This window comes from Syzygium oleosum, unplaced genomic scaffold (assembly GCF_021117445.2).
Source record: "Syzygium oleosum isolate NSW1041296 unplaced genomic scaffold, Sole_v2.1 Sole_v2.02, whole genome shotgun sequence".
In the NCBI taxonomy this organism is placed as follows: Eukaryota; Viridiplantae; Streptophyta; class Magnoliopsida; order Myrtales; family Myrtaceae; genus Syzygium; species Syzygium oleosum.
In genome coordinates, this window is record NW_026607486.1 from 13,601,475 (window position 1) to 13,626,540 (window position 25,066).

The following is a 25,066-nucleotide window of genomic DNA, read 5'->3' on the forward strand; positions in this document are numbered from 1 at the left end:
CCCTTTTGCTTATAATAATAAACATCTCTCTTTTTTGGCTAGTCACAACTTGCAAGACATGTAGCGGGAAAAATAATTGAGGAATTACAGCCATAACAAAATTAATTACATAAGGGATATTATTTCGTAGTTCTTTTGGGTCACGTGGGTATTTATTGCCACCAAAAGTTCATTGGGGTGGTTTGTGTAATTTTCCCTAAAAATATGTATCTCTCTCTCTGCGCGCGCAGGCACACAACCACACACACAAAAAGAGGAAATAGGATCGAGCAATTCATCCAGTGTCTGGACTCTGTCCTCGCCACTGTCTTCATCTCCACCAAGAAAGTCAGATGACTTGATTGCGAAAAAAAAGGAAATACAACTACCAAAGCTAATCAAATCCTTTTCCATTTGTAAAACCAAAAGTTGATAATTACATTTTATAATTAGAAACTATGTCTAATGGAGGACTTTTTTTAGTTAAAGTGATTTTGTAGCCCATGACTTGAATATCGAGAAGTGCAAAAAATTTATTTCTTCGATAAAGGGAGAATCGGTTCATGCGGAATTGTAGGTTCCTAGATGGACCCGACGGTTCGGACCTTGGAATCAAGGAGTCCACTGGTCCTAAGCCGATTCTAGGTTCTTGAATATCCTGAATCAAATCGATTTTCCTAAGAACCGGCTTGGTATCAAATTGAACGAGCCGGTTCGGATCGGTTTCTAGCTCAAACCGCCTTCATTGTATGCTCAGAGTGGGCAAAACGAATCATTTCTCCAGAAGAGTGGAGTACATTGGATTGGACCACACTATCTGGTATATTAACCCCACAAGTTTTTGAATCGACCACACTAAGAATTACTCAAACAAAGAATATAAATACCGAGAGATAAACCTATCATCAGGACAGTTCAGCCGTGGATTTTGGCTATTGTTCCACATTTTGCCATATAATATCTTCTTTATATTATATAGTACAGGCTTACGGCCAGAGAAGAAATGAGGAGAAAATTCTTGTTATCTGAGTGAAATTTAGCTGTCTTGAATGGGAACTAGTGGCAAACTGCCTCCGTATACATCCGGGAGCTGGCTTTCATCAATGTCCCCGAGCAGAGTAGTTCTCTGTTTTTTGTTCTCGACGAAAACAATCTGAGAGATAAGATCAGAATCGGTTAGCATCACATATGCACTCTCCACAGTTTCAAGGGTGGACATGATGCTCCAACACTAAAAGATAAAACTTTCACAGAGTGCTAATCTTATGACAGTCTTGACAGTCGAAACATTACGACCATCTACCTTGAATACAGCAGGTACGAAGCAACGGTTTCTGATATAGATTCCTTATAACTATGGTCAGTGACGCTGTACTAATTTTCCTTATGTCCAAACAAATCAATGAAGTACAAATTGCTATTCTTTAATGCTTGGAGCCGCAATAGGAGTTCATTGGGCAATTACGTTTATGTGTTCTTCTAATTAAATACGAAGGAGAATTCCAAAAGTTGCAATCTTCATTTACTAATCAAATTGAAGAACTCTGAAAGTAAGTCAGCATACAAGATTCAAATGGTGAGCAAGAAGTAATAAATCCAACAATACCTTCTTTTTCGTCTTAGGGTCGATGAATGGGTAAACCATCCTCCATGCAGTCATAAATATGTAAGGCACATGAATAAGAAAGAGCTTGCCCAGCCTCTCTGGATAGCAGTCCTGGCATCAACCAACCAAAAGAGTTAATTCGCAGTATGCACATTTTGTATTCTGTTAAAACCTAATTTCAGGTAAGGTGCAAGCAATCCTTAAAGACAAAATTTCACATTTCTACTGTTCAAGGAGGTATTGGATTCTAGTTTAATGTTTTCATCGGCATCAACTTGATTCAAAAGAAAAGCAGGAGACAGAAGATTGAACCTGCAAGATTGACAGTGCTGCTAAGTATCCACGAACGTCGCTGCTTTTGTATCCCCATCCTTCGAGATCTGCTATGCCCAGAAACTTCTCCTGCCCTCCAGGCATTCTGAAAGATCAGCACCCAAGAAACATCTCAAGTTATTGGCTAAAATTTGACCAACACTGGTAAGCGAATGCAAAAGGAAGACCTGGGTTGATCACGGTTTTTTAGGAAACTGGAAATCGAGAAACCAATAAGGGACCGGTCTACGAAAGTAGAAACTTTCCAACACTATTCCCGTTGAGGAGGGTGGCTCTAGATATAGTCTTTAAGGGCTTCATTTGCAAGTAATATGCCCGTTCTTTTTCAATCACGCGATAAGGTGACACATGCAATTTTTGTTCTTCACAGGCTAGACATCTTAACCAGAATGCTTCTGAAGGAATTCATTTTTGGAAGATTAGTCTGTTTCCAATGTTTTTAGATTTCTGTGATGTGCAGAGTCTCAATATGGAGAAGAGATACCTGGAACATATTTTGTCAAGACTGTAGACCACAAAACCTGCGCTCAGTAAAACAACTCAACTTTAGCCGAATTCAGTACCTTATTGCATGAAGCGATGAATTCATATTGGTTAGAAGAAAATCTGGAAGAATCAGAGAAGTATCATACGCTTGAACTCCTCAAGACTTCCTTTGGAAGGATTATGTCTACCCCCGTATACAACTACTATAGGCCGTCCCTTTTTATCAAGACCTTGCATAAACAACTTCTGCTGAGCAAGGTCATTTGGAATTTCCGATGCCGATATGGCCCCATTGGGGACAAAAGACCGTCTCCAGCTCAGGTACTTCAGAAACAGCTTAGAAGCCTTCTCTATATCTAGATCGCGAGCTCGCAGAAACCTCCGTATCATGAAATCATCGACATCCTGCAACTAAAAATCATAACGTAATGACGAGGCAATTTAAATTCACGGACCCGACTTTGCAATCTAAAAACAGGCATGATCTAAGAAACCAAATCCTAAAACTAGCCTGCCAATTTAAATTAGCCAAGTTTCCTACTTTGAGGCTACATGAAAAGGAAACCACCGGATACATTGTCGACTATCTGCTCAAATACATATGCATCCGAATTTGGATGATTCACTAGCGTAGGGTGGAAGCTAGTCGCAGAGCACTAGACAACACAGCTCCGATTCCGACAAAATCGAGTAGCGGATTACCGACGAGAAACGCAGCTCAACTCGAATCACAGTCAATCTTGCTCTCTAGCTTCGTTCCGGCATGAGGAACATATTCACACGCGATTAAGGACGCGGAGAGCAGCATCGATTCACTTCCCTCGGCTCGCGACGATCGGGACACGCATTCCGCTCTCGCAAATCGACAACATCCAAAAATCACACAGTCCACAGCGACTAAAGCCAATCCGAAGCTCAGAAAAGCTGGAGAAAGCCAAATGCAGCTCCACACCGACGCGACGCGGGAATCAGCAGGGCCACGCGAATCACGGGCGAAGGAAGGCGACGGGAAACGGACGAAGGAGTCGCGGAAAAAGAAGAGAGAGAACCTTAGCGGAAGGATCCTCGCGCTCCACGACGGCTCGCATGATGCCGATTTTGCTCCTCTCGACCTCGCTGATCTCCCCGGACGACGCCGCCGCCGCCGCCGCCTCCTCCTCCGCGGCAGCTCCTCCGCCGCTCACGCTCTCGTCGGCGAACTCCATTTCTCCGGCGCTCGAATCGGAGGGAATCGCTCGGAGCTTTCAGTGTTCGCCGGCGAGAGAGAGAGAGAGAGAAGCAGAAGAAGGAAGAAGGAGAAGCAGGAGGAGGAAGAAGAAGGAGGAGATATTAATGACCGAAGGAAGACCCCCTTTTAAATGAAGCGCAGTTGAGCCGGTGGACCGACCCGCGCCTGCCGTATTCAACGGGACCAGTAGATCCCCGTTGATGTACCGCAATGCTCAAATTGTTTTTCAGAAAAAAAAAAAAATTATTATTATTATAAAATATATTTTTTTTGGACAAATATGTAAAATATTTAGATAGTGCTATCGATACACTTATTAAGTATATTTTAAGAAATATAAAATTTTATTCACGAGTATTTTGTATACGCTTATCGAGCGTGCTCGATAAGAGACGAGGGTTCCGAAACATGGGTTAGATCCGACGCGGCCGCCCCACCCCCCCGCCCCACCATGATTGTTGCGATGATATTATAAAGTCCCATTCGCGGCCTGTCTAGATTGGCTTATCTTGCTACTCGTGCATTTTGACCTCTTTTTTTTTCCCTTTTAAACCCCGAAATTTTGGCAATACCCGAATGTTGACTCGCAAATTCAAGTGTAAATTTTTTTTCATGATTTTCTAGAAAACTTGAACAACATTCTGAATTTTGCTGAAAATGCAATGCTTTTGTTCAAGTGTACACAAACATGCCTCGAATTTACATAGCTTTATAAGGGATAAGACAAGAATTTTTTAGCAAGTTGCCTGTACGACTATCAAAAGTATAGGCTAATTTGCTTTTGGTGACTCGGTATAGGCTCGGAAAACAAAGAGAAGATGCGAAAGAAGTACGAGCAATTATATACGTAGACATTTGAATACCTAAATTTTTCACCGTCATGGAAACGTGTTAAAGAGATATTATCAACACTTGTGAAAAGCGAGGCGAAAGCAAGTTTTTTTCATTTTTATTTGACTTAAACGATATAAATATAGATGAGGTTGTCGACATTTGAGAAAGCAATCGATTTTCAAGGTATTAATAACCTAATTTACGGTCTTCATTACGATAAAAAGTCAATGTTCCAGAAATTAAGGACTTTTCCGCTGCTTGACAATGTCATAATGAAAAGTCTAGGGGCATTTTGGTTCTGCGAAATTCCGACCTTTTTTGTCGCTGTTTTTGACCACATGCGAAGTGGCGGATACGGGAAGTCTTCTGTTGACTTCTTCTCGACTGTTTTGTTTGGGTGGGGCGAGAGGAAAGTCAACGGATTTTTTGGCCATTTTTGTTGGGAAGTTTTAGTCCAATCGTTCACCATTTACATAATATTACTCAAGCGGGACTCGGTTGCGTCTACGACTGCGATGGACATGATCCACACGGACCCGAGTCCGGTAAAGGGTAATCGGGAATCTTGACTCGAGATGCACATGGACCTAGGATTGTAAATTAATTTAGGATAAAATCGCGATGGAATATACATCCATGCCATTAGGGGTGAGCATGATTCTAGGGTAGAATCCGAAACTTGAGAAGTGGATCGGTGGGAACCTGTCCGGTTCCAGGTTCCAGGGTACGTAGGGCAAGTTTCAGGTTCAAAAAATTGGGGAACTTGTTTCGACGGGTAATTTTCGAATACTAGGTATGTGGAATCTGGAATAAGTTTTTGTGTTTTTCTTGGTCCGTGTCTTCCCGCGATCCTGCGGTATTACATGGCATCCTACGATAAGTGTATAATCCAGAACCGCTGGTCCGAGCTTTCATTTTATGACTAAGACTTTTACTTAGTTAATATTTCATATTCTTCGTATGTCTAAATATAAGTTGTGGTCAGTAAATTGTAGCAGTAAGTTGTGGTCATTAAAGGTGATGATTCACTACAATCGTGCAACTAATAATACCGGTGGAACCTAGGTAAATTCTGGAATTAACCTTGTAACCCGTGACAGGGTAAGTTTTAAGTTCCAAAAAATGAGGGAACTGTTGAAACATGTAAGTTTTATGTTTCAGGTGGAACCTGTACGGAACCTGGAATGAAACCTGAAACCGCTCACCCTTACATGCAATTCCGATCGATGACTTGTCCAGCAAAAGATGGAACATTAGTTGTAATGAGTATTAATGTGGAAAATTAGCAATTATTGCAAATTCCAACATCTTTTTCGCAACTCATCCCATTAGGTAATTCCTTTGGGAGATTTTTACCATCTTCTCTCACACAGTACAACAACTATGTCATATACATAACAAATTTCCCTGACGACAATAAGGAATTATCTACCTGTTATGGAATCTCTATAGCTGCATTAACATACAACACGAACTCGGAGCCCCAGCCCCTATCTTGTTCAAAAGAGGAAGATATATAATAAACACAACGCGATTTAACGAAGAACACATGCTCCAATCTTATATATAAGATTCTTCGTTTGTTTCACGGAAAAATAAACGATTTGCAAAAAAAAAAATTTAAAAATAATTATTCGCATCGCTTACGAAAATGAATAAACGAAAAATAATTTTATCGTCCACGAAAACGTATGAAATTTTTTTTATTAACTAATTTTTATAAGTGATACGTGCATTCTTTTTAAAATATATATATTTTTAAATTATTTATTTCCTGCGAAGTACAACGAATTCTTAACAAAGATATGCATGCTCATGTGCGCTCATGTGATCTATGGTACGATGGCGGTCGTCATTCATCACGATATTGAATGACCATGAATGGGGCACCGTCTTCCTGGACGGTGGAAGTCCCCCCTCTCTTAAATGCGTGGACGAGACTCTTAGCTCAAATGAGGATGTGACTCTTCGGCCCGAAAATCATTCTACAAGCAGCCAAACCTCACCCCAATCTAACGGACGAGAGATGGTCCTTGCCATTTGCGGTGGGATGTGATCCACGGGGACATTCCAAACTATGCTTTGACCTAATTATTAGGCGTGTCAATGGTTCGGATCTGGCCGGGCTTACTCGAACAGAACCTAATCAATGGTTAGTAATCATCCTTGGTCTTCGAATAGGTCCGGATCGAGTTGGGTCGGGGTTTTTTTACTACCATACTGATTGCCATTGGAAGTGTTTTCTGCATGATCTGTGAAGCATGAACCATCCGGTATTTTGCCATGACCTACCCGCCCAAGACATACCCTTGGTATGATCTCAATTTTCGCTGAAGATCCTCTATCCATTACAAATTCGCTTGAGTAGGTATTTTCCCAATCAGGTGGCTTAGGTCTCGCGTCATACCAGTTGATCGAAACTTGGTTAATTGGGATTGCAATCGATACGAAGGGGTCATCTCTTTTCTCGCCGGAACAAGATCCATCACATTAGGTACTACTCGTAAATTAGCTCGGATAATACATTGAGTTGTAATGAACAAAGATGGACGCGGACTTGCCAACAACTTAGGTGGCCATCTCTTGTGGACTTGCCTACAAGAGATGGTCACCTAAGTTTTTCCCCAAGTGGGTATTTCAGATTAAAGTAATTCTTAGACCGGCTATTGTTAATCGCATATAAAACATAGCTTAACTAATACCATTGGTAATCTCTAGTAATGACTCGTTTAACAATGGGTAGTTGGTTTAACATCTTATAGTACGTTCATCTGTCAAGAGTTCAAACTTGCAGGGCAATTCATTTGGGATTTACACCGTCGTATGCGTGTTTTCTTTAACCTACTCATGTAACAAGGCTTTTTCACATGATTATTGCATTACTGTCTTTACATTTCTATCCTAATTTTCACTTCCTGTGTAACCTATTACATACTAATGACCTTTATGTTTTATCACATACTAATCTCTATCCTGTAGATCACCTTCATCTCGTCTGGAACTTGCGTTTTATCAGCAAAAGACAACTCTTATTAGTTCAGTTTCATGTTCCTTTCGCCAGTGATGATTCCTAGTCGATCTCCTCGCGGTGTTTTCATGCTGCACATTGACTATGAATGTCACACCACTTTCTCGATTTTCCAATAGTCTGCAGTCTATCCAAATATGATCAACCAGACAATGAAACCCAACTGAGCCTGAACCAGGGAACTTTGCCATCACAGCCTTCAACCAGCTTCCATGCATCATTTGAAGTGAAAGTTCCACAGGCCCAACTTGGATAAACCACCCTAGCGAGAGAAGAACTAGTATATGTTTTCAATCTTCATTGAAACACATTTTAGTCCATTCGTTTGCTTATGGTCGGAAACACTTTAGGTCGGCCGAAACACTGATATTCTATGAGTTGCTTAAAGTTTCGGCTTATCAGTTCATGATATATCTAATATCTTATGTACATATATCCAACACTATTAATTGTTTTGTAGTGTTTGTGTCATTTACTTGCGTAGTCGAAACGTAACCTCTTATGGGTTAAGGTCAATTATCACATAACTTCAAGCTATTCGAAAGCCAATATTACATTGAAATTATGTGACTCAGTTTACATTGGTCAATCCCTACAATAAAAAATGTATTATCACATAAATGTGGAATTTCTAGTGCCACATCGAGGCTGTGTCTCCTCCTAGTTAGATTCTTAAGTTAACTAGACGGATGTGAACTTCAACTTTGAATGGCCAATTGGGAAAAAAATTTCCATTTTTTTTTTCTCAAAGTTGTCTCCAGTAATACCAAATTCTATCTTTTGTTTCCCTTTCTTTTCGGTCACAGTTACTAGAGGCTTGAATTTCTTTTATGTACAACCGTGCACTCCACTGGGGTATATTGGTCGTGACCCTGATCATCTTTTCTTAAGCGCAAAAGAAGGCACCTAAAAATTTTGATTGTAGTTTCTGTTTATCAAATTCATGCACGAGGGTAATATCTTTTCAGTAACTCGGAAGCCTACATCCAAATAGGTAAACTCAAGCTTATGAAATACTCTACTGATCGAGAAAGTATTCGGTAGTTGCATAGTATCACGTGATAAGCTGACATGGCATGTAGTTTTTATCGAAACCCAATCGCAATTTGACACGTGTCAATGACTTGAATAAATAAAAATAAAATAAAAATTTAACTGGAATTGTTCTCTTTCTTCTCCATCTTCTCCGTCCACAGCCACCTCCTCCATCTACAGTCGTCAGCGGAGTCAGCAGCACTGTGTCCAAGCCGACTACTGCTGTGCATTCATGGCCAAGCCACCTTCTGTCGCGGTGGCTCGCAGTCGTTGCCAACCATGGCCGAGCCACCCAGATCTAAGCAGCGGCTTGCAATCGTCGTCGCGGAGGCTTGCGTCTATAGATGCCCCAATCTGGAGGTGGATGAAGAAGAAGATGATCTCGGGGTGGATGAACAAGAGGTGATGACCATCTGTATGCCCCAGATCTGAGCTCGCGTTTGTGGATACCCTATATCTGGAGGTGGACGAAGAAGAAGATGATCTTGCCGTGGCTTGGCCATGGACCATGGCTCAGAATCTGGCGACGGACAAATATGGCCACGAGCGATGATGAAGGGGGTGACTCTGTTTGCGAGCCGCGACAACGACGGAGATATGGCTTGGCCATGGACCTCCCGAATGCCTGACCACGAGCAACGACGAAGGGGTAGGCGGGAAACAACCGTATATGGAGAAGGAGGAAGAGAGACAAAAAGAGAGGTAGATATTTTAATATTTTATATTTACTTGTTACGTCATGGATACGTGTCAATGTATGATTAGATTTTGGCACATAAGTACTTGCCTCGTCAGCCTATGACATGATACTATGACCAAATATTACTGTTCCCAATGAGTAAGTATTCAGTGGTTGCATAATACGGCTTCATATGTTAACGTGGCAAGCATTTATGTGTCAAAATCCAATAATACATTAACACATGTCTATGACAAGGCAAGTAAATAAAAAATAAAAAAAATCTGCCTCTCTTTTTCTCTCTCTTCCTCATTCTCTATCTACAGTAGTTTCGCGTCCCCCCCTTCGTCGTTGCTCAAAGTTAGGCGTTTGGGAGGTCCATGCCAAGCCATCGATCCCTCAATTGTTGCCGCGGCTCGTAAACAAAGCTGCCCCCTTCATCGTCTCTCGTGGCCATATTCATCCATTGCCGGATAGAGAGCCATGGTCCATGCCCAAGCCACCGCAAGATCATCTTCTTCTTCGTTAACCTCCAGATTTAGAGTATCCACAAACGCGAGCTCATATCTAGGGCATACCGATAGTCCTCGCTTCTTTATCATCCACCTCGAGATCATCTTCTTCTTCGTCCACCTTCAAATTTGGGGCATCCACAGACGCAGGCCTTCGCGACGACTACTGCGAGCCGGTGCTCAGACCTAGGTGCTCATCCATGGACGGCAACGACTGCGAGCCACCGCGACAACGGAGGGTGGCTTAGCCACAGCTGCACAGCAGCATTTGGCTTGGATGCAATGCCGCCGACAACTGCAGATGGAGGAGATGGCTGTAGATGGAGAAGATGAGGGAAGAGAGAGGACAATTCCAGCTAGGTTTTTATTTTTATTTTTATTTTTATACTTGTTCAAGTCATCGACACGTGTCGAGTCGCATTGGGCTTCAGTAAAAATATACACGATACGTTAGCCCATGGTACGGTACTATGCAACTGCTGAATACTTTCTCGTACTGATCTCGCGGATAGAATAAGACGTGAGTCAAAATCCAAGTAGACGATGAATCGACGTTGAGTTTGCAACCTGTTTAATGAGCAGTCAACCAGCTCGGCAAGCCAGCTCGGCCAAAGTAGGGAGTGCCTTGGACTCCTTGGAGGCCCGTTGGGCGAGGCTGACCATTTCTTGAGGCCCAACAATGAATTGGCGGGGCCTGGCGAGGACTTGACGCAAGACCTGGGATCTTGATATAATTATCAAATAATTAATTTAGGGGTTAATACCACGAAAAATCTCAAACTGGTACATCTGTGACGAATTTATCAAAAACTAATTTTTTGACAGAGAAAAACCCCAAACTGGTACACCTGTGATAAATTTACCCAAGACTAATTTTTTGACCGCTAAAAACCCTAAAGTTGTACATTCGTGATCATTTTACCCTTCATTAAATTGGATTAATGCCACGAAAAATCACAAACTGGTGTACCTGTGACAAACGGAGGGTAAAACCCTAAACTGGTACACCAGTCAACTGTCACGTGTCATCCAACTCAGAAATTTGACAGTAAAATTTAACGAAAACTAACGAAGGGTAAAATTGTCACAGGTGTACTAGTTTGGGATTTTTTGTGGTAAAAATTAGTTTGGGGTAAATTTATCACAAATGTATCAGTTCGGGGTTTTCCGTGGTATTAACCCTTAATTTAGATATGCTTTTTATTAGTTACTCTATCTTGATACATATAGTCTGTAAACAGCAAAAACAAAAATGAGGTCAAATTATTGATATGGAAGAAAAGAGCAGCACATTACACATGGACAGAGTAGTAAATAAAGCCCTAGAATTATTTCCCATGTACTTTTTCACTTTTATTTATTTACTCGAAAAATATTAAACTATGACCATGCAATTATACGCGTTTTGTCCTTATAAAATACTCGTTTATAAATAAACAGGTGTTGATATTGTCATTAGTAGGTATTAGATACCAACTTCCAACGCCTCTTTGACTCTCTCCCTCCATATCTCTCTCTCATCTCAACCACTCTTTCCCTTCTCCTCCTACTTTCTCCATCCCTTCCATGCTTCCAACCAATCCCCCTTCTCTGCAAACTTTTTTTTAATGCACAGGCGTGGCAAGTGCTCTCCTATATATATATGTGTGTGTGTGTGTGTGGATTATATGATATTCAAGTAAAAAAATCGTTCCTTTCGCTATATAACTCAATGTTCAGCTAAACAATCGCTTTCGACAAGTTATTCAAATGCCAAGCTGGGAAATTCACGCCTGATTTTAACGAGCCACACCGCTAGCACGTTACGTATATGAACACGAACCAAACGAGCCATATAACAGCCATAAACAGGAACATTCTCTCAACTCTGATTATAATCCATGTATTGTCAATATAATTAATAAGTAGATATCAGTAAGTGCACGAAATCAGTATTAGAAGAAAAAAAAAAGAAAACCCACTCAATTTAAGATTATTTATCAATAAATTTTAGAAGGCAGGAAAAGAGAAAAAAAAAACAGGTAAAAAGCAAGGCCCTCCCTTTGTATTTTAGTAAGGGAAAATGACATAAACAGTCCATGAACTTTAGCTTAACGTGTAATATGGTTCATGAATTTTTTATCTGTTCAATGTAGTCCAATATGCAATGTAGTCCCTGAATTTTTAATTTGTTCAATATCGTCTCTGAACTTAATTCGTGAATTAAACCTAATTCGTAAGTTTTGCTTATAATAAACATCTCTGTCTTTCTTGGCCAGTTGCAACTCGCAAGACATACACTAATGAGCTACAAAGGTGATGCAGTGATCGTGCGATGAAGAAGAACACAACGATGTTTATTTCGTGAAAAACTTTATGTGCGAGGAAATCATTTTACAAGAAAGTCTTTTCCCTTGAAAAGGGATTGACTTTCTCTGTTTGGTAGTGTCCATGAAATTGAAAGGAAATTAAGGCTCCGTTCGTTTGGCGGAAAATATTCTCCTTTTAGAAAATATTTTCCCAGAAGTCATTTTCCTGGAAAATGTTTTTCCGGAACATAATTTTCCGGTGTTCGGTGACCAATATGAAAAAGTTTCGGAAAATATTTTTCGCCGGCGGCCGGCGACCGGCGGCGGCGGCGGCGGGCGGCGGGTGGCGACCGGGCGGTGGCGGCGGTGGCGACCGGCGTCCGGCGGCGGCGGCGGCGACCAAGTCCGGCAGCGGCGGCGGCCGGCGACGTCGCCCGGCGGCGGCGGCGGGCGCCGGCGACTAGAAGGGGGAAAGAGGAGTTTGGCGGAAAATGATTTCCGCTTTTCAGAAGCGGAAATCATTTTCCGCCAATTTGGTCATGTTTTCCCTCATTGAGGGGAAAATGTTTTCCGCCCCCGAACACCGGAAAACCCGGAAAATATTTTCCGCCAAACGAACACAGCCTAAGCGTTAAATATTTATTTTCATCTCATATTTTGGATTAGAAATCTCTCTTTTAATATTGCTTTTTTTAGCAATGAAAAAAATAGAGAAATTGAAAAAAAATAAAATAACTAAAATATTGGTATAAAAATAAAATACCAATAATTATTTTGAAATTGGGATTGTTAAAAATTGATAAAAATACTAATAAAAAAAGAAACAGAAATAAGTAGCAAGTAAAGAGGAAAAAGGCCCCAATAACAAAAAAGGACAAATTAAAAAAAATTGGATAATCATTATATGTTTTTGGATAATCAATTAATGCAAAAAAATGAGTAAAAATATATATAAGAAAATCACTTTAAATATCAGTTAATCATTTCCTTTTATGAGTTGAGGACATCATTTCCTTTTGTAAATTTTTATAGCATTTTTGTTAATCAATCACTTTTTATCTAAGTTAACCCTTTAAATGTACACAATAAGTCATCAATTTTTGTCATTTGACTTTTTTGTTACTTTGCACTGTTTATTTGGATTGTGTTTGTTCTTTTTTTTTAAAATATCATTTAACTCTATTAAAACCGCTAAATTTATATGATTTTACAATTTATTTCTATTACTTAATGTTATTATTTATATTCATTTCTTCTATTGTTAGTAATCTTAGTTTATTTAGTTTTCTCCCTGTTTCTATATTTTCATTTTCTTAAAAAAATTTGGGTAAAAAGAGATTTCCTTCAAAAATAAGATTAAAATATACTCTTACCCATTAAAGTCATGTGCATAACACATACTATCGGAAAAAAAAAATAAGTGAGGGTTAACGGCTATAACAAAATAAAATTTTAAAAAATAGTGTTTAATAGTTGAAAGCTCAGGTGGGAACATGTACTGCCACATAAAGTTCACGGGGTTTTGTGCAAATTTCCCTAAAAAAAGATGAATGAAAAAATTAGAAAAAAAGAAATCATCTCTCTCACACAAGCACAACCACACACAAAATAGGAAGGAGCAATCGGATGCGTTTGGCTCAAGTTATTTTGGTCAAAGCAAATAGCGTTTGGTTAGTAACATTTGGTGTAATTTTTTGCAAAGTAATTTGAAATTAAAAAAATTAAAACAAAAAAACAAAGGGCACTGTTCGTCTCCTTCGTTGAAGAGAGGGCTAAGGCACTGGTGTGGTTTTAGATCTTACCTTAGCTCTCATGGTAAAATTTAATGAGCTCCTTCGCTTCTACTCCATCAAAACGTTAACTCTCTCGCGTTGGCTACTGTGTAGTACTTGAGATTCATCGTGCCACACCAGATGATGGGCTGCCGAGGTCGCGCGACCTCTGGGTGACCTAGATCTGGCCCTTCGACGGTTGGCGTGACTCGGGCGAGGGCCGACGAGGATGCGCGACCTCGGCAACCGCGGTCGAAGGGTTGTAGAAGATAGATGGTGATGGGTTGAAGAAGATGATGGGTCAACCCTTGACCTACGCGACTTGGACATCGACCCTCGACCTCGGCGACCAATGACTTAATTTCAACTACTCAGCAACTAGTGAGCGCACAGACGATGCTTGAAGAAGATGAAAGACATGGTTAAAGAAGATGAATGATATGTTTTGAGGGCAAAAGTGGAATGCATAATTATCAGTGAGGACAATATTGGAAAGAAAAAAAAAGTCATTAAACCCTCATAATAGCATTTTGAAAATGCTGAAAGCCTACTGTAGGTTCCCCCTTACCTTGGGCTTTCAGCTTTGCCAATGTTAGCATTTAACTAAAAGGGACCCAAAAAATTTTGTCAAACACCCCAAATTTTCTCTAAAGGGCTTTGGAACCACTTGAAAAAGCTGAACCAAACGCAGCCAGAGTCTGGATTCTATCCTTGCTGTTGTTTGCATCTCCACCGTAGGAAGATAGATGACTTGATTGCAAAAAAATAAAAATAAAAGAAATCCAACAACCTAGTATAACATTTGATAGAAATTAGTGGATCAAAAGTATACTTAACCCAAAAAATATTTCTTATACTCCAATATCATTTCATAATGGACATTAGGGTTATCGGTTCTCGACTAACAATCAAGAAATGAACTGGCTGGCTCCAAGTCGAGTGTATTCAAATTCCTTTTTCATTTGTAAAGCTAAAAGTTGATAATTACATTTTATAATTAGAAAACTATGTCTAATAAAGGACTTTCCTTAGTTAAGTGATTTGTAGCCCGTGACTTGAATATCGGGAAGTGCAAAATTTATTTCTTCAATAAAGGGAGAATCGATTTATGCGGGATCGTAGGTTCCTAGGTGGACCGGACGATTCCGACCTTCAAATCAAGAAGTCAACTGGTCCTAAGCCGATGTTTGGTTCTTGAAGATCCTGAATCAAATCGATTTTCCTAAGAACCGGCTTGGTATCAAATCAAACAAGCTGGTTCTAGCCGGTTTCTAGGTCAAACAGCCCTCACTGAAAGCTCCTGGTGGACATAACAAATCATTTTTTAAGAATAGGAGAGTACATTGGACCCCACTATCTGGTATATTAACCCCACAAGTTTTTTAAGCGACCACATTAGAAATCCCTCAAACAAAGAATTTAAATACCGAGAGACATGCCTATCATCTGGACAGTTCAGCCATGAATTTGGCTATTGTTCCACATTTTGCCATATAATATCTTCTTTATATTCTATAGTATAGGCCCACGGCCAGAGAAGAAATGAGGAGAGAATTCTTATAATCTGAGTAGAATTTAGCTGTCTTGAATGGGAACAAGTTGCAACCTGCCTCCGTAAACATCCGGGAGTTGGCTTTCATCGATGTCCCCGAGCAGAGTAGCACTCTCTTTTTGGTTCTCGACGAAAACAATCTGAGAGATGAGTTCAGAATCGGTTAGCATCACATATGCACATGCACAGTTTCGAGGGCGGACATGATGCTCCAGCAGTAAAAGACAAAACTTCATAGGGCGCTAATCTTGGGACAGTCTAGACAGTTGAAACATGACGACCATCTACCTTGAATACAGCAGGAATGAAGCAACGGTTTCTGATATAGATTTCTCATAACTATGGTCAGTTGCGCTGTACTAATTTTCCTTACGTCCAAATTGTTAGGATATATCTCGAGATTGAGCTTGAAGCGAAAAGCTGAATTTCGAAGATAAAAAAGAAAAAAGAAAGAAGGAAGGAAATCGACTTCCAAATTAAAGACCGAATCTGCGTTGGTGTGTTTGGCCATCGAAATAGGAAAGTATGAACGAGGACTTTGACTTGCGTATGGACTTAATTAACACGTGTCCAAAATAATAGAAAAAGAAAAAAAAAAGAGTGAAGAGGAAACTTGGACTTTTTTTGTTGTTGTCCGTGCCGGTGGCTTATATATATACTCAAGGGTTATGGTCTGTCGCAGAGACAAATGCATAGTGGATCTTCATGCCTTGTTTTGCCGCCGAAGCTGAGGTTTACTTGCGAGCAGATGATAATGATGTGACATCCACGTTTGGTTTACTCGTGAATTATATCCGAGAAGACTTAGTGTTCAAGACGATTAAATCTTATGGTAAGATTTATGTATAATTCATTAGTGAGATTGTGATATTATTTCGTGAGAAATTGTGAGGCTAAATACTGCGTGAGTTATTGGTGTAATTAGAGCTTGGGAAAAAATTAAAGTGTTTGAGTAACTCGAGTGTGGTTATAATCTCCGTTGTATCGCTTGATCTATAGTGGAATTCTGTGCTGCTCTCTCCGTGGACGTAGATCACTACGACCGAACCACGTAAATCTGATGTCCGATTTATTTTCTTGTTCTGTCTATTTTATTATTCGATCGATTGCTTTCGCAACAATTGGTATCAAAGCCAGGTTTGGCTGAGTTGAAGCGAATCGATGGTGATAGAAGAAGAAAAAGTGAAAATCAACATATTTGAGGGAAGGATTTTGGTTTCTAGAAGATGCAGATTGAGAATTCATCTATATCATATGAAATTGCACTTGCCCCTGTCTGGGGAGAAGCCAAAGACGATAAAGCAAGCTGACTAGAAATTGTTGGATAGACAAGCTTTGGGTGTTATTCGGCTGACATTGGCTCGTAACGCCACGTTTAACATCGTGAAAGAGACAACCACTGCAGATTTGATGAAAGCCTTGTCGAACATGTACGAGAAGCCCTCTGCGATCAACAAAGTCTATTTGATGCAACGTCTGTTTAACTTGAAGATAAGCAAAGGTGTGTTTGTTGCTGATCATATCAATGAATTTAATGTGATTGTTAGTCAATTGAGTTCAGTTGAGATTGACTTTGAAGATGAGGTATGTGATTTGCTTATATTATCCTCATTGCCTAATAGTTGGAATACTACTGTTATTGCTGGGTCAACAAGTTTGACGTTTGATGGGATTCGAGATTTGATTTTGAGTGAGGACATCCGTAGAAGAGAATATGGCGAATCTGTATCTGTTGCTTAATATGTGAAAATAAAGGAAGAACTAGTACACGCATTAGCAGAAGTGGTATAAACTCGAATAGACGTAGTCAGTCTAGGACTAGTGGTACTATCTGTTGGAGTTGTGGTAAGAGGGCGCATCTTAGAAGGGATTGCTTTAAGCTGAAAAACAACAAGGGTAAGGGAATTATAGTTAAGTCTGCGATGTTGCAGCTATAGCCGATAGTAATTTGGATAATGCTGATTATGTATTATCTATCACTGATTATTCAATCGTTTGATGGATGGATTATGGATTTTAGTTGTTCTTTTCATGCTACACCAAATAAGAACTGGTTTAATACTTATCAATGCACGGATAGTAGTAAAGTACAGTTAGGAAACAACTCTGAGTGCAATGTTATAGGTGTTGGTGATGTTAGAATCATAATGCACGATGGTATTGTGTGAACATTGACTGGAGTGATGCATATTCCAGAGTTGAAGAAAAATATGATTTCCTTGAGTACCTTGGATTCAGCTAGGTGTCAATATTCTTCAGAATGTGGAATTTTGAAGGTTGTTCGAGGTGCCTTGGTTATAATGAAAGGAATCAAGCACAATGGCCTACATAGCTTCAAGGTGAGATAGAGATGGAATTCGCTGTGGAGACGTCGAATGCATCTGTTTGAGAGTCTGAATTGTGGCATACGTGTTTGGGACACATTAGTGAGAGAAGCCTGAAGGTTCTAAGTGAAGAAATTTGCTATGTGGTTATGTTTCTAATGAACTGAATGTATGCAGGTGTTGTGATTTAAATCAACGGTGGAAAGTGCTGTTCGGTATGGTTATCAAAGAAACCATGGAAATTGCATAAACTTAGATGTTCGCAAGTTGTCGCGGTTTCCTTTGAGGAAGAGTGTCAGATTTATGCTAACAATTGTTGATGACTACTTGAGGAAGACGTGGGTATTTGTGCTTAGGCACAAGTTTGATGCTGTTATCAGGATCAGGCAGTTAAAAGTTTTGATCGAAAAGGAGACTACTAAAACAATGAAGCATATGCAGACCGACAGTATCATGGGGTTTTGCTCGAAGTTGTTAAACGAATTCTGCACGAAGAAAGGCATAGTGAAACACTGCACTAGTGCTAATGAACCACAACAGGTTGCAGAGTTGATGAGCAGAACATTACTAGAGATGGCTCATAAAATACTCTCTAGTACTAGTATGGCTAAGAGATTTCTAGCAGACACGCTTAGTATGATAAGTTACCTGAAGAATAGATTCTCATCAACTACGATTGGATGTCGGACTCCCGAAGAAGTGTGGTCAAATAACGTTGCTGATTATTCTGTTATTAGAATATTTGGTTGCCTATGTTATGTTCGAGTTAGTGATGGTAAGTTCGATGGAATGGCAAAAAAGTGCATGTTCCTAGGTTATTCACAAGGTAAGCGGGGCTATCGGTTGTGGTGGTCGAAATTAAATTCACCTATTAGTTACATTTAACGAGTCTCCAGTACTTCTGATTATTAGTGTTACTAACAGTGTTTATACGGATCTGAACGGTGTTTAGCTTGAGGTGGAGTTGCAATCAGAAACTCCTGAGGTAGCGTGTACCAGCTTGGTATTCATCACAGATGGTGCTTATAGCGAGGTAGAGCCTGAAGAGCCAATAATTGTTGTAACTTCTGATATTGACAATGTGTGTATTCGATCTTCTGACAGATATAGATGCAATGATGTTTTGCTTTATCTGTGGTAAATGAGGTAATGTCGGAAAATTCTCGTGGAGCAGTTAAAGGTGTATGTGGAGTTGGTGTTCCGATGAGGTCTACGGCTATGGCAAAGTTCAAACGAGGCTTGGACTTGAAAGACATCTGTGGCAGTTGAGCCCATAGGGATTGTGGGAGAGTAGTAGCGAAATTCAGATGCTATCACAGCGGTTGTGACTTGGCTCAAATGTCGAGCTAAGGTGGAGATTATTAAAATATATCTCGAGTTTGAGCTTGAAGTGAAAAGTTGAATTTCGAAGATAAAAAAAAAAAAAGAAGGAAGGAAATCGACTTTCGAATTAAAGTCCGAATCTGCGTTGGTGTGTTTGGCCATCAAAATAGGAAAGTGTGATCGAGGACTTTGACTTACGTATGAACTTAATTAACATGTGTCAGACAAAATAATAGAAAAAGAAAAAAAAAGTGGAGAAAACTTGGACCTTTTTTGTTGTTGTCCAGGCCGGTGGCTTATATAATATATATATTCTCAAAGGTTATGGTCTGTCGTAAAGACGAATGCAGAGTAGATCTTCATGCCTTGTTTTGCAGCTGAAGCTGAGGTTTACTTGCGAGCAAATGATAATGGTGTGACATCCCCGTTTGGTTTACTCGTGAATTATATCGAAGAAGACTTAGTGTTCAAGCCGATTAAATCTTGTAGTAAATATTAAGAAAACTTTCTAATAGATTTTGAAGTTGACAAAACTGTTTATGAGAATTTTGTAAGTTTGACAAATGCTGTGCAGTATTTAAATCCAGGGAATTATAATCTGAAAGTTCAGGCTTTACATGATTTAGAAGGAGAAGTTCATATTCTATACCACAAAGATGAAGTTCAAAAATTATATATGACAGACGAAGAACTTCAGTTTGTATCGAAAGATTAAAGTTCTGTAGATCAACCTATCCTAACTTAAGTTTTGAAGGCGAGTCAAGAACCAAACTTTATCCAGACTTTGATGCTAACTCAGAACGAAAACAACTGCTAGTAATCTGATTTGGATTTCACAAATGGAAAGTCTTGATTGTTTCAATCTTAAAGGCTATTTTGTAAGGAATATTTATAACAAAATATCTTAATATATGATTGACAATCAAACCCAAGACAAGTTTCACGGAGAAGCTCTTCTTATGGAAACCGAAGTTCTGATTGCATGAGCGATCAGATTAAGTGAGATTCAGATTTTATCATCCAACGGCTACTCAATCCTTTTTATACAAATCTGCCCAAGGTGAAGATTGGAAGATGATCATCTAAAGATTGTCCAACGGCTATTTTGGAAATGGAGGAGTATAAGAGGAGACATTTCGAGGAGTAGAAGGATAGACGGAATTCAGAATTATTCATTCCAAGGTCTGAGCAAACTCCGAGCAGTGTCACTTGTCTTTTGTTATCTAAAATCTGCAATCTTGAGAGACCTTTTGTAATAGTGATTAAGTGAGATAGAGTGACATATTTTTTACAGAGTATTATCACTCAAAACCTGTAATCTCTTAATTGATCTTCTAGTGGAATCTAACCGATAGCCTGTCAGCATGGGAGAGTGGACATAGGCTTGATCTAAGCCGAACCACTATACATCTGTGTCCAATTTTTCTTATCCCTAAAACTCCTTTGATTTAGTTAATTGCACATTTACATATTTGCCATTCAAAGTTTGTTCAAAATTTGAATATTGTTCAGACTTTACCTGTGATTATTTATTTTAGCTTTAAATTGATCTAAAAGTACTCAAATCACCTATTCACCCATTTCTAGGTGATACTTGCTAGTCTCTTCAGTAAGACTTGTGTATAATTCCTTCGTGAGATTGAGAGATTATTTCGTGAGTAATTGTGAGGCTAAACACTGCTTGAGTTTTTGGATGTAATTGGAGCTTGGGAAACATTGAGAGTGTTTGAGTGACTCGAGTGTGGTTGTAATCTCCGTTGTATCGCTTAATCTATAGTGGAATTCGTTGCTGCTCTCTCCGTGGATGTAGGTTACTACGACCGAACCACGTAAATCTAATATCCGATTTATTTTCTTGTTATGTCTATTTTATTGTTCGATTGTTTGCTTTCGCAACACAAACAAATTAAAGTACAAATTGCTAATCTTTAATGCTTGCAGCCGCAATAGGAGTTCATTGAGCTCTTACGTTCTGTTTATGTATTCTTCCAATTAAATACGACGGAGAATTCCAAAAGTTCCAATCTTCATCTACTAATCAAATTGAAGAACTCTGAAAGTAAGTCAACGTACGAGATTCAAATGGCGAGCAAGAAGTAAAAAAATCCAACAATACCTTCTTTTTCGTCTTAGGGTCGATGAATAGGTAAACCATCTTCCATGCAGTCATAAATATGTAAGGCACATGAATAAGAAAGAGCTTGCCCAGCCTCTCTGGATAGCAGTCCTGGCATCAACCAACCAAAATAGTTATAATTTGCAGTTTGCTTATTCTGTATTCTGTTAAAACCTACTTTCAGGTAAGGTGCAATTAAAAAAAGACAAAATTTCACATTTTTACTGTTCAAGGAGGGGTTGGATTCTAGTTTAATGTTTTCATCAGCATCGACTTGATACAAAAGAAAAGCAGGAGACAGAAGATTGAACCTGCAAGATTGACAGTGCTGCTAAGTATCCACGAACGTCGCTGTTTTTGTATCCCCATCCTTCGAGATCTGCTATGCCCAGAAACTTCTCCTGCCCTCCAGGCATTCTGAAAGATCGACGCCCAAGAAACAGCTTAAGTTATTGGCTAAAATTTGACCAACACTCGTAAGCGAATGCAAAAGAAAGACCTGGGTTGATCACAGTTCTTAGGAAACTGGAAACCGAGAAACCAATAAGCGACCGGTCTACGAATGTAGAAACTTTCCAACACTATTCCCGTTGAGGAAGGTGGCTCTAGATATAGTATTTAAGGAGCTTCATTTGCAAGTAATATACCCATCCTTTTTTGATCACGCGATAAGCTGACACATGCAATTTTTGTGCCTCACAGGATAGGCATCTTAACCAGAATGCTTCTGAAGGAGTTCATTTTCGGAAGATTACTCTCTTTCCAATGGTTTTAGATTTCTGTGATGTGCAGAGTCTCAATAAGGAGAAGAGATACCTGGAACATATTTTGTCAAGACCGTAGACCACAGAACCTGCGCTCGGTAAAACAACTCAACTTTAGCCGAATTCAGTACTTTTCTGCCTAAATTTCTTTTCAATAATGTGATGATGGTAAGTCTTGCGTGAAGCGATGGATTCATATTGGTTAGAAGAAAAATCTGGAAGAATCAGAGGAGTATCATACGCTTGAACTCCTCAAGACTTGCTTTGGAAGGATTATGTCTACCCCCATATAGGACTACTATCGGCCGTCCCTTTTTATCAAGACCTTGCATAAACAACTTCTGCTGAGCAAGGTCATTTCGAATTTCTGATGCCGATATGGCCCCATTGGGGACGAAAGACCTTCTCCAGCTCAGGTACTTCAGAAACAGCTTAGAAGCCTTCTTTATATCTAGATCGCGAGCTCGCAGAAACCTCCGTATCATGAAATCATCAACATCCTGCAACTAAAAATCATAACGCAATGACGAGGTAAATTAAATTCATGGACCTCACTTTGCAATGACGACATGTCCACGCCCAAGTGATCGACGGGATCACCTAAACTCTAATTTTGCTACTTTAGAGAAATTGCAACCGTGTAAGTTGGAAGCTAGTTACAGAGCACTAGATAATCCAGCTCCGATTCCAACAAAATCGAGTAATGGATTACTGACGAGAAACACAGCTCAACTTGAATCGCAGTCGATCTTGCTCTCTAGCTTGGTTCCGGCATAAGGAATATATTCACGCAATTAAGGACGCAGGGAGCAACATGAATTCACTTCCCTCGCTCGTGACGATCGGGACACACATTTCACTCTGCAAATCGACAACGTTTCACGTGGAATCGGCAGAGCCACGCGATCACAAGAGAACGCAACGCAGGCGACGGAAACGGATGAAGAATTCGGGGAAAACAGAGAACCTTGGCAGAAGGATCTTCTCGCTCCACGATGGCTCGCATGATGCCGATTTTGCTCTTCTCGGCCTCGCTGATCTCCCGAGATGCCTCCTCCTCCTCCTCCACTCCGCCGCCCACAGTCTCGTCGGAGAACTCCATTTCCCCACGCTCGAACCGGAGGAATCACTCGAGCTCCAGTGTTCGCGAGACGGAGAGAAGCGGATGACGAAGGAGGAGGAGGAGGAGGATGAGGAGAAAGAAGATATTAATGACTGAAGGAAGACCCTTCAAATGCAGTGCTAACAAACATGCCCAGAATTCATATATAGTTTTACAGGGATGAGACGAGAATATCTCCGTAAGTTGCCAATACAACTACCAAAAGTACAGGTTAATTTGCTTTTAGTTATTCGTTATAGGCTCGGAAAACAAAGAGAAGATGCGTACGAAGTACGAACGACTATATGCGTCGACATTTCAGCACCTAAACTTTTCACCGTCGTGGAAAAGTCTCAAAAGAGACATCATCAACATTCGTGAAAAGCAAGGCGAAAGGAAGTTTTTTCTTCTTTTTTTTAAACTTAATGATGTAGGTATAGATGAGGTCCTCGACATTTAAGAAAGTATTCGATTTTTGAAGTATTAATAACCTACTTTATGGTCTTTATTACGATAAAAAAAAAGTCAAGGTTTTAGAAAGGGTTAATACCACGAAAAATTCCAAGCTGCTATACTTACGATAAATTTATTCCAAATTAATTTTTTAACCATCAAAAACCTCAAACTGCTGCATTTGTGACAAATATACCTTCCGTTAAATTAGATTAATATTACGAAAAATCACATACTGTTACACATGTGACAAATAGAGGATAAAACCCCAAACTAGTACACTCGTTAATTGCCATGTGCTATCCAACTTAGAAATTTGACGGTAAAATTTAACGAAAACTAACGGATGGTAAATTTATCATGGGTGTACTAGTTTGAGGTTTCTGATGAGTAAAAAATTAATTTAGGATAAATTTATTATAAACATATTAATTTAAATTTTTTCGTGATATTAACCGTTCTAGAAATTGAGACTTTTCCGCTGCTTGACAATAAGTCGAGGGGCATTTTGGGTCTGCGAAATTTCAAGATTTTTGACCATTTGCGAGCGGCGGATGAAGTTATTTGTTGACTTCTTCTCGGCTGTTTGTCGGGGGAGAGAAAAGTTAACGGACTATTGGCCATTTTTGTATGAATTGTCCCCCTCCCCGTTGGGAAATTTGTGCCCGCTTGTGGGTCTACAGGTCCCGTCCCAATCGTTCCACAAATAATGTTGCTCAAGCGGGACTCGTAGCATCTACGGTTGCGATGGGCCCAATCTATACGGACCCGAGTCCGGTAGAGGGTATCGGGAATCTTTTCTCGAGATGTACAGGGACCTAGAATTGTACATTAATTCTGGGAGTGGAAAAATTAATCAAAACAATTCCAAACCTATTGCAATTACGCTAATTCAGCCATAAACCTTTTGCATTTGTGTCAATTCAGTCCATCCGGCTAATTTGGGCCGGCCGGTGCTGACGTGGATGCCACATATTTTAATATATATTTTTTGTTTTTCTTTTCTTTTTCTCTTTCTTTTTTTTTTCCTCCCTTCATCTTCAACCTCTTGCCCGTGAGGTCGTCCCCTCCGGCCGCTGGCGAGGGCGAGCCTTACCTCGCCCAGTGACGGCGTCAAGCCTTGCCAGTGACGATGAGGTGCGAGGTCAAGCCTCGCCAGGGGCGGGCGAGGCCGATCTCTTCGGCCCCTGCCTCTGGCCGGTGGCCGGTTCCGACGACACCGGCCAAAGGTTGAAGATGAAGGGAGGAAAAAAAAAAGAAAGGGAAAGAAAAGAGAAAAAAAAAAAAGGGGAAAAAGAAAAGAGAAAAAAAAGGGGAAAAGAAAAGAATAAATTAATTAAAAAATTCGAAACAAATAATAATAATAATAATAATAATTGCCACGTCAGCGTCCGGTGCCGACCTACGTCTACGTTAGCGCCGGCCGGCAGGCTAAAATTGGCCGGGTAGATTGAATTGGCACAAATACAAAATGTTTAGGGCTGAATTGGCATAATTATAATAAGTTCCGGATAAATTGCGATAAAATATACATCCATGGGATTCCAATCGATGACTTTTCGATATCTTCAATACCGTATCCTAAAATCTATTTAAGATATTATACGAAGCCATTGCAAGGGATTGCTCATTCTCGTCGTAAGGAGGACTTT

General features: G+C 39.9%; 1 protein-coding gene across 8 annotated transcripts; it reads right to left on the minus strand.

Annotated features, from left to right (window-relative positions):
- Positions 1-738: 738 nt before the first annotated feature.
- Positions 739-23,080, minus strand: LOC115681801 (uncharacterized). Of its 8 annotated transcripts, none has more exons than XM_056308377.1 (6): positions 22,827-23,053; positions 2,551-2,815; positions 2,403-2,439; positions 1,898-2,003; positions 1,586-1,696; positions 739-1,132 (listed from the first exon to the last, which is right to left on the minus strand). In XM_056308377.1, the coding sequence occupies exons 1-6, from the start codon at positions 22,959-22,961 to the stop codon at positions 1,016-1,018; spliced, it is 771 nt and encodes a 256-aa protein (XP_056164352.1). In that variant the 5' UTR covers positions 22,962-23,053; the 3' UTR covers positions 739-1,015. The 8 variants fall into 8 exon arrangements, with proteins under 8 accessions (XP_056164352.1, XP_056164353.1, XP_030461735.1 ...); XM_056308378.1 differs by having other exon boundaries at positions 2,551-2,809; positions 22,827-23,049; XM_030605875.2 differs by lacking the exon at positions 22,827-23,053 and adding an exon at positions 3,454-3,723 and having other exon boundaries at positions 2,551-2,809.
- Between the last annotated feature and the right edge of the window lie 1,986 nt (positions 23,081-25,066).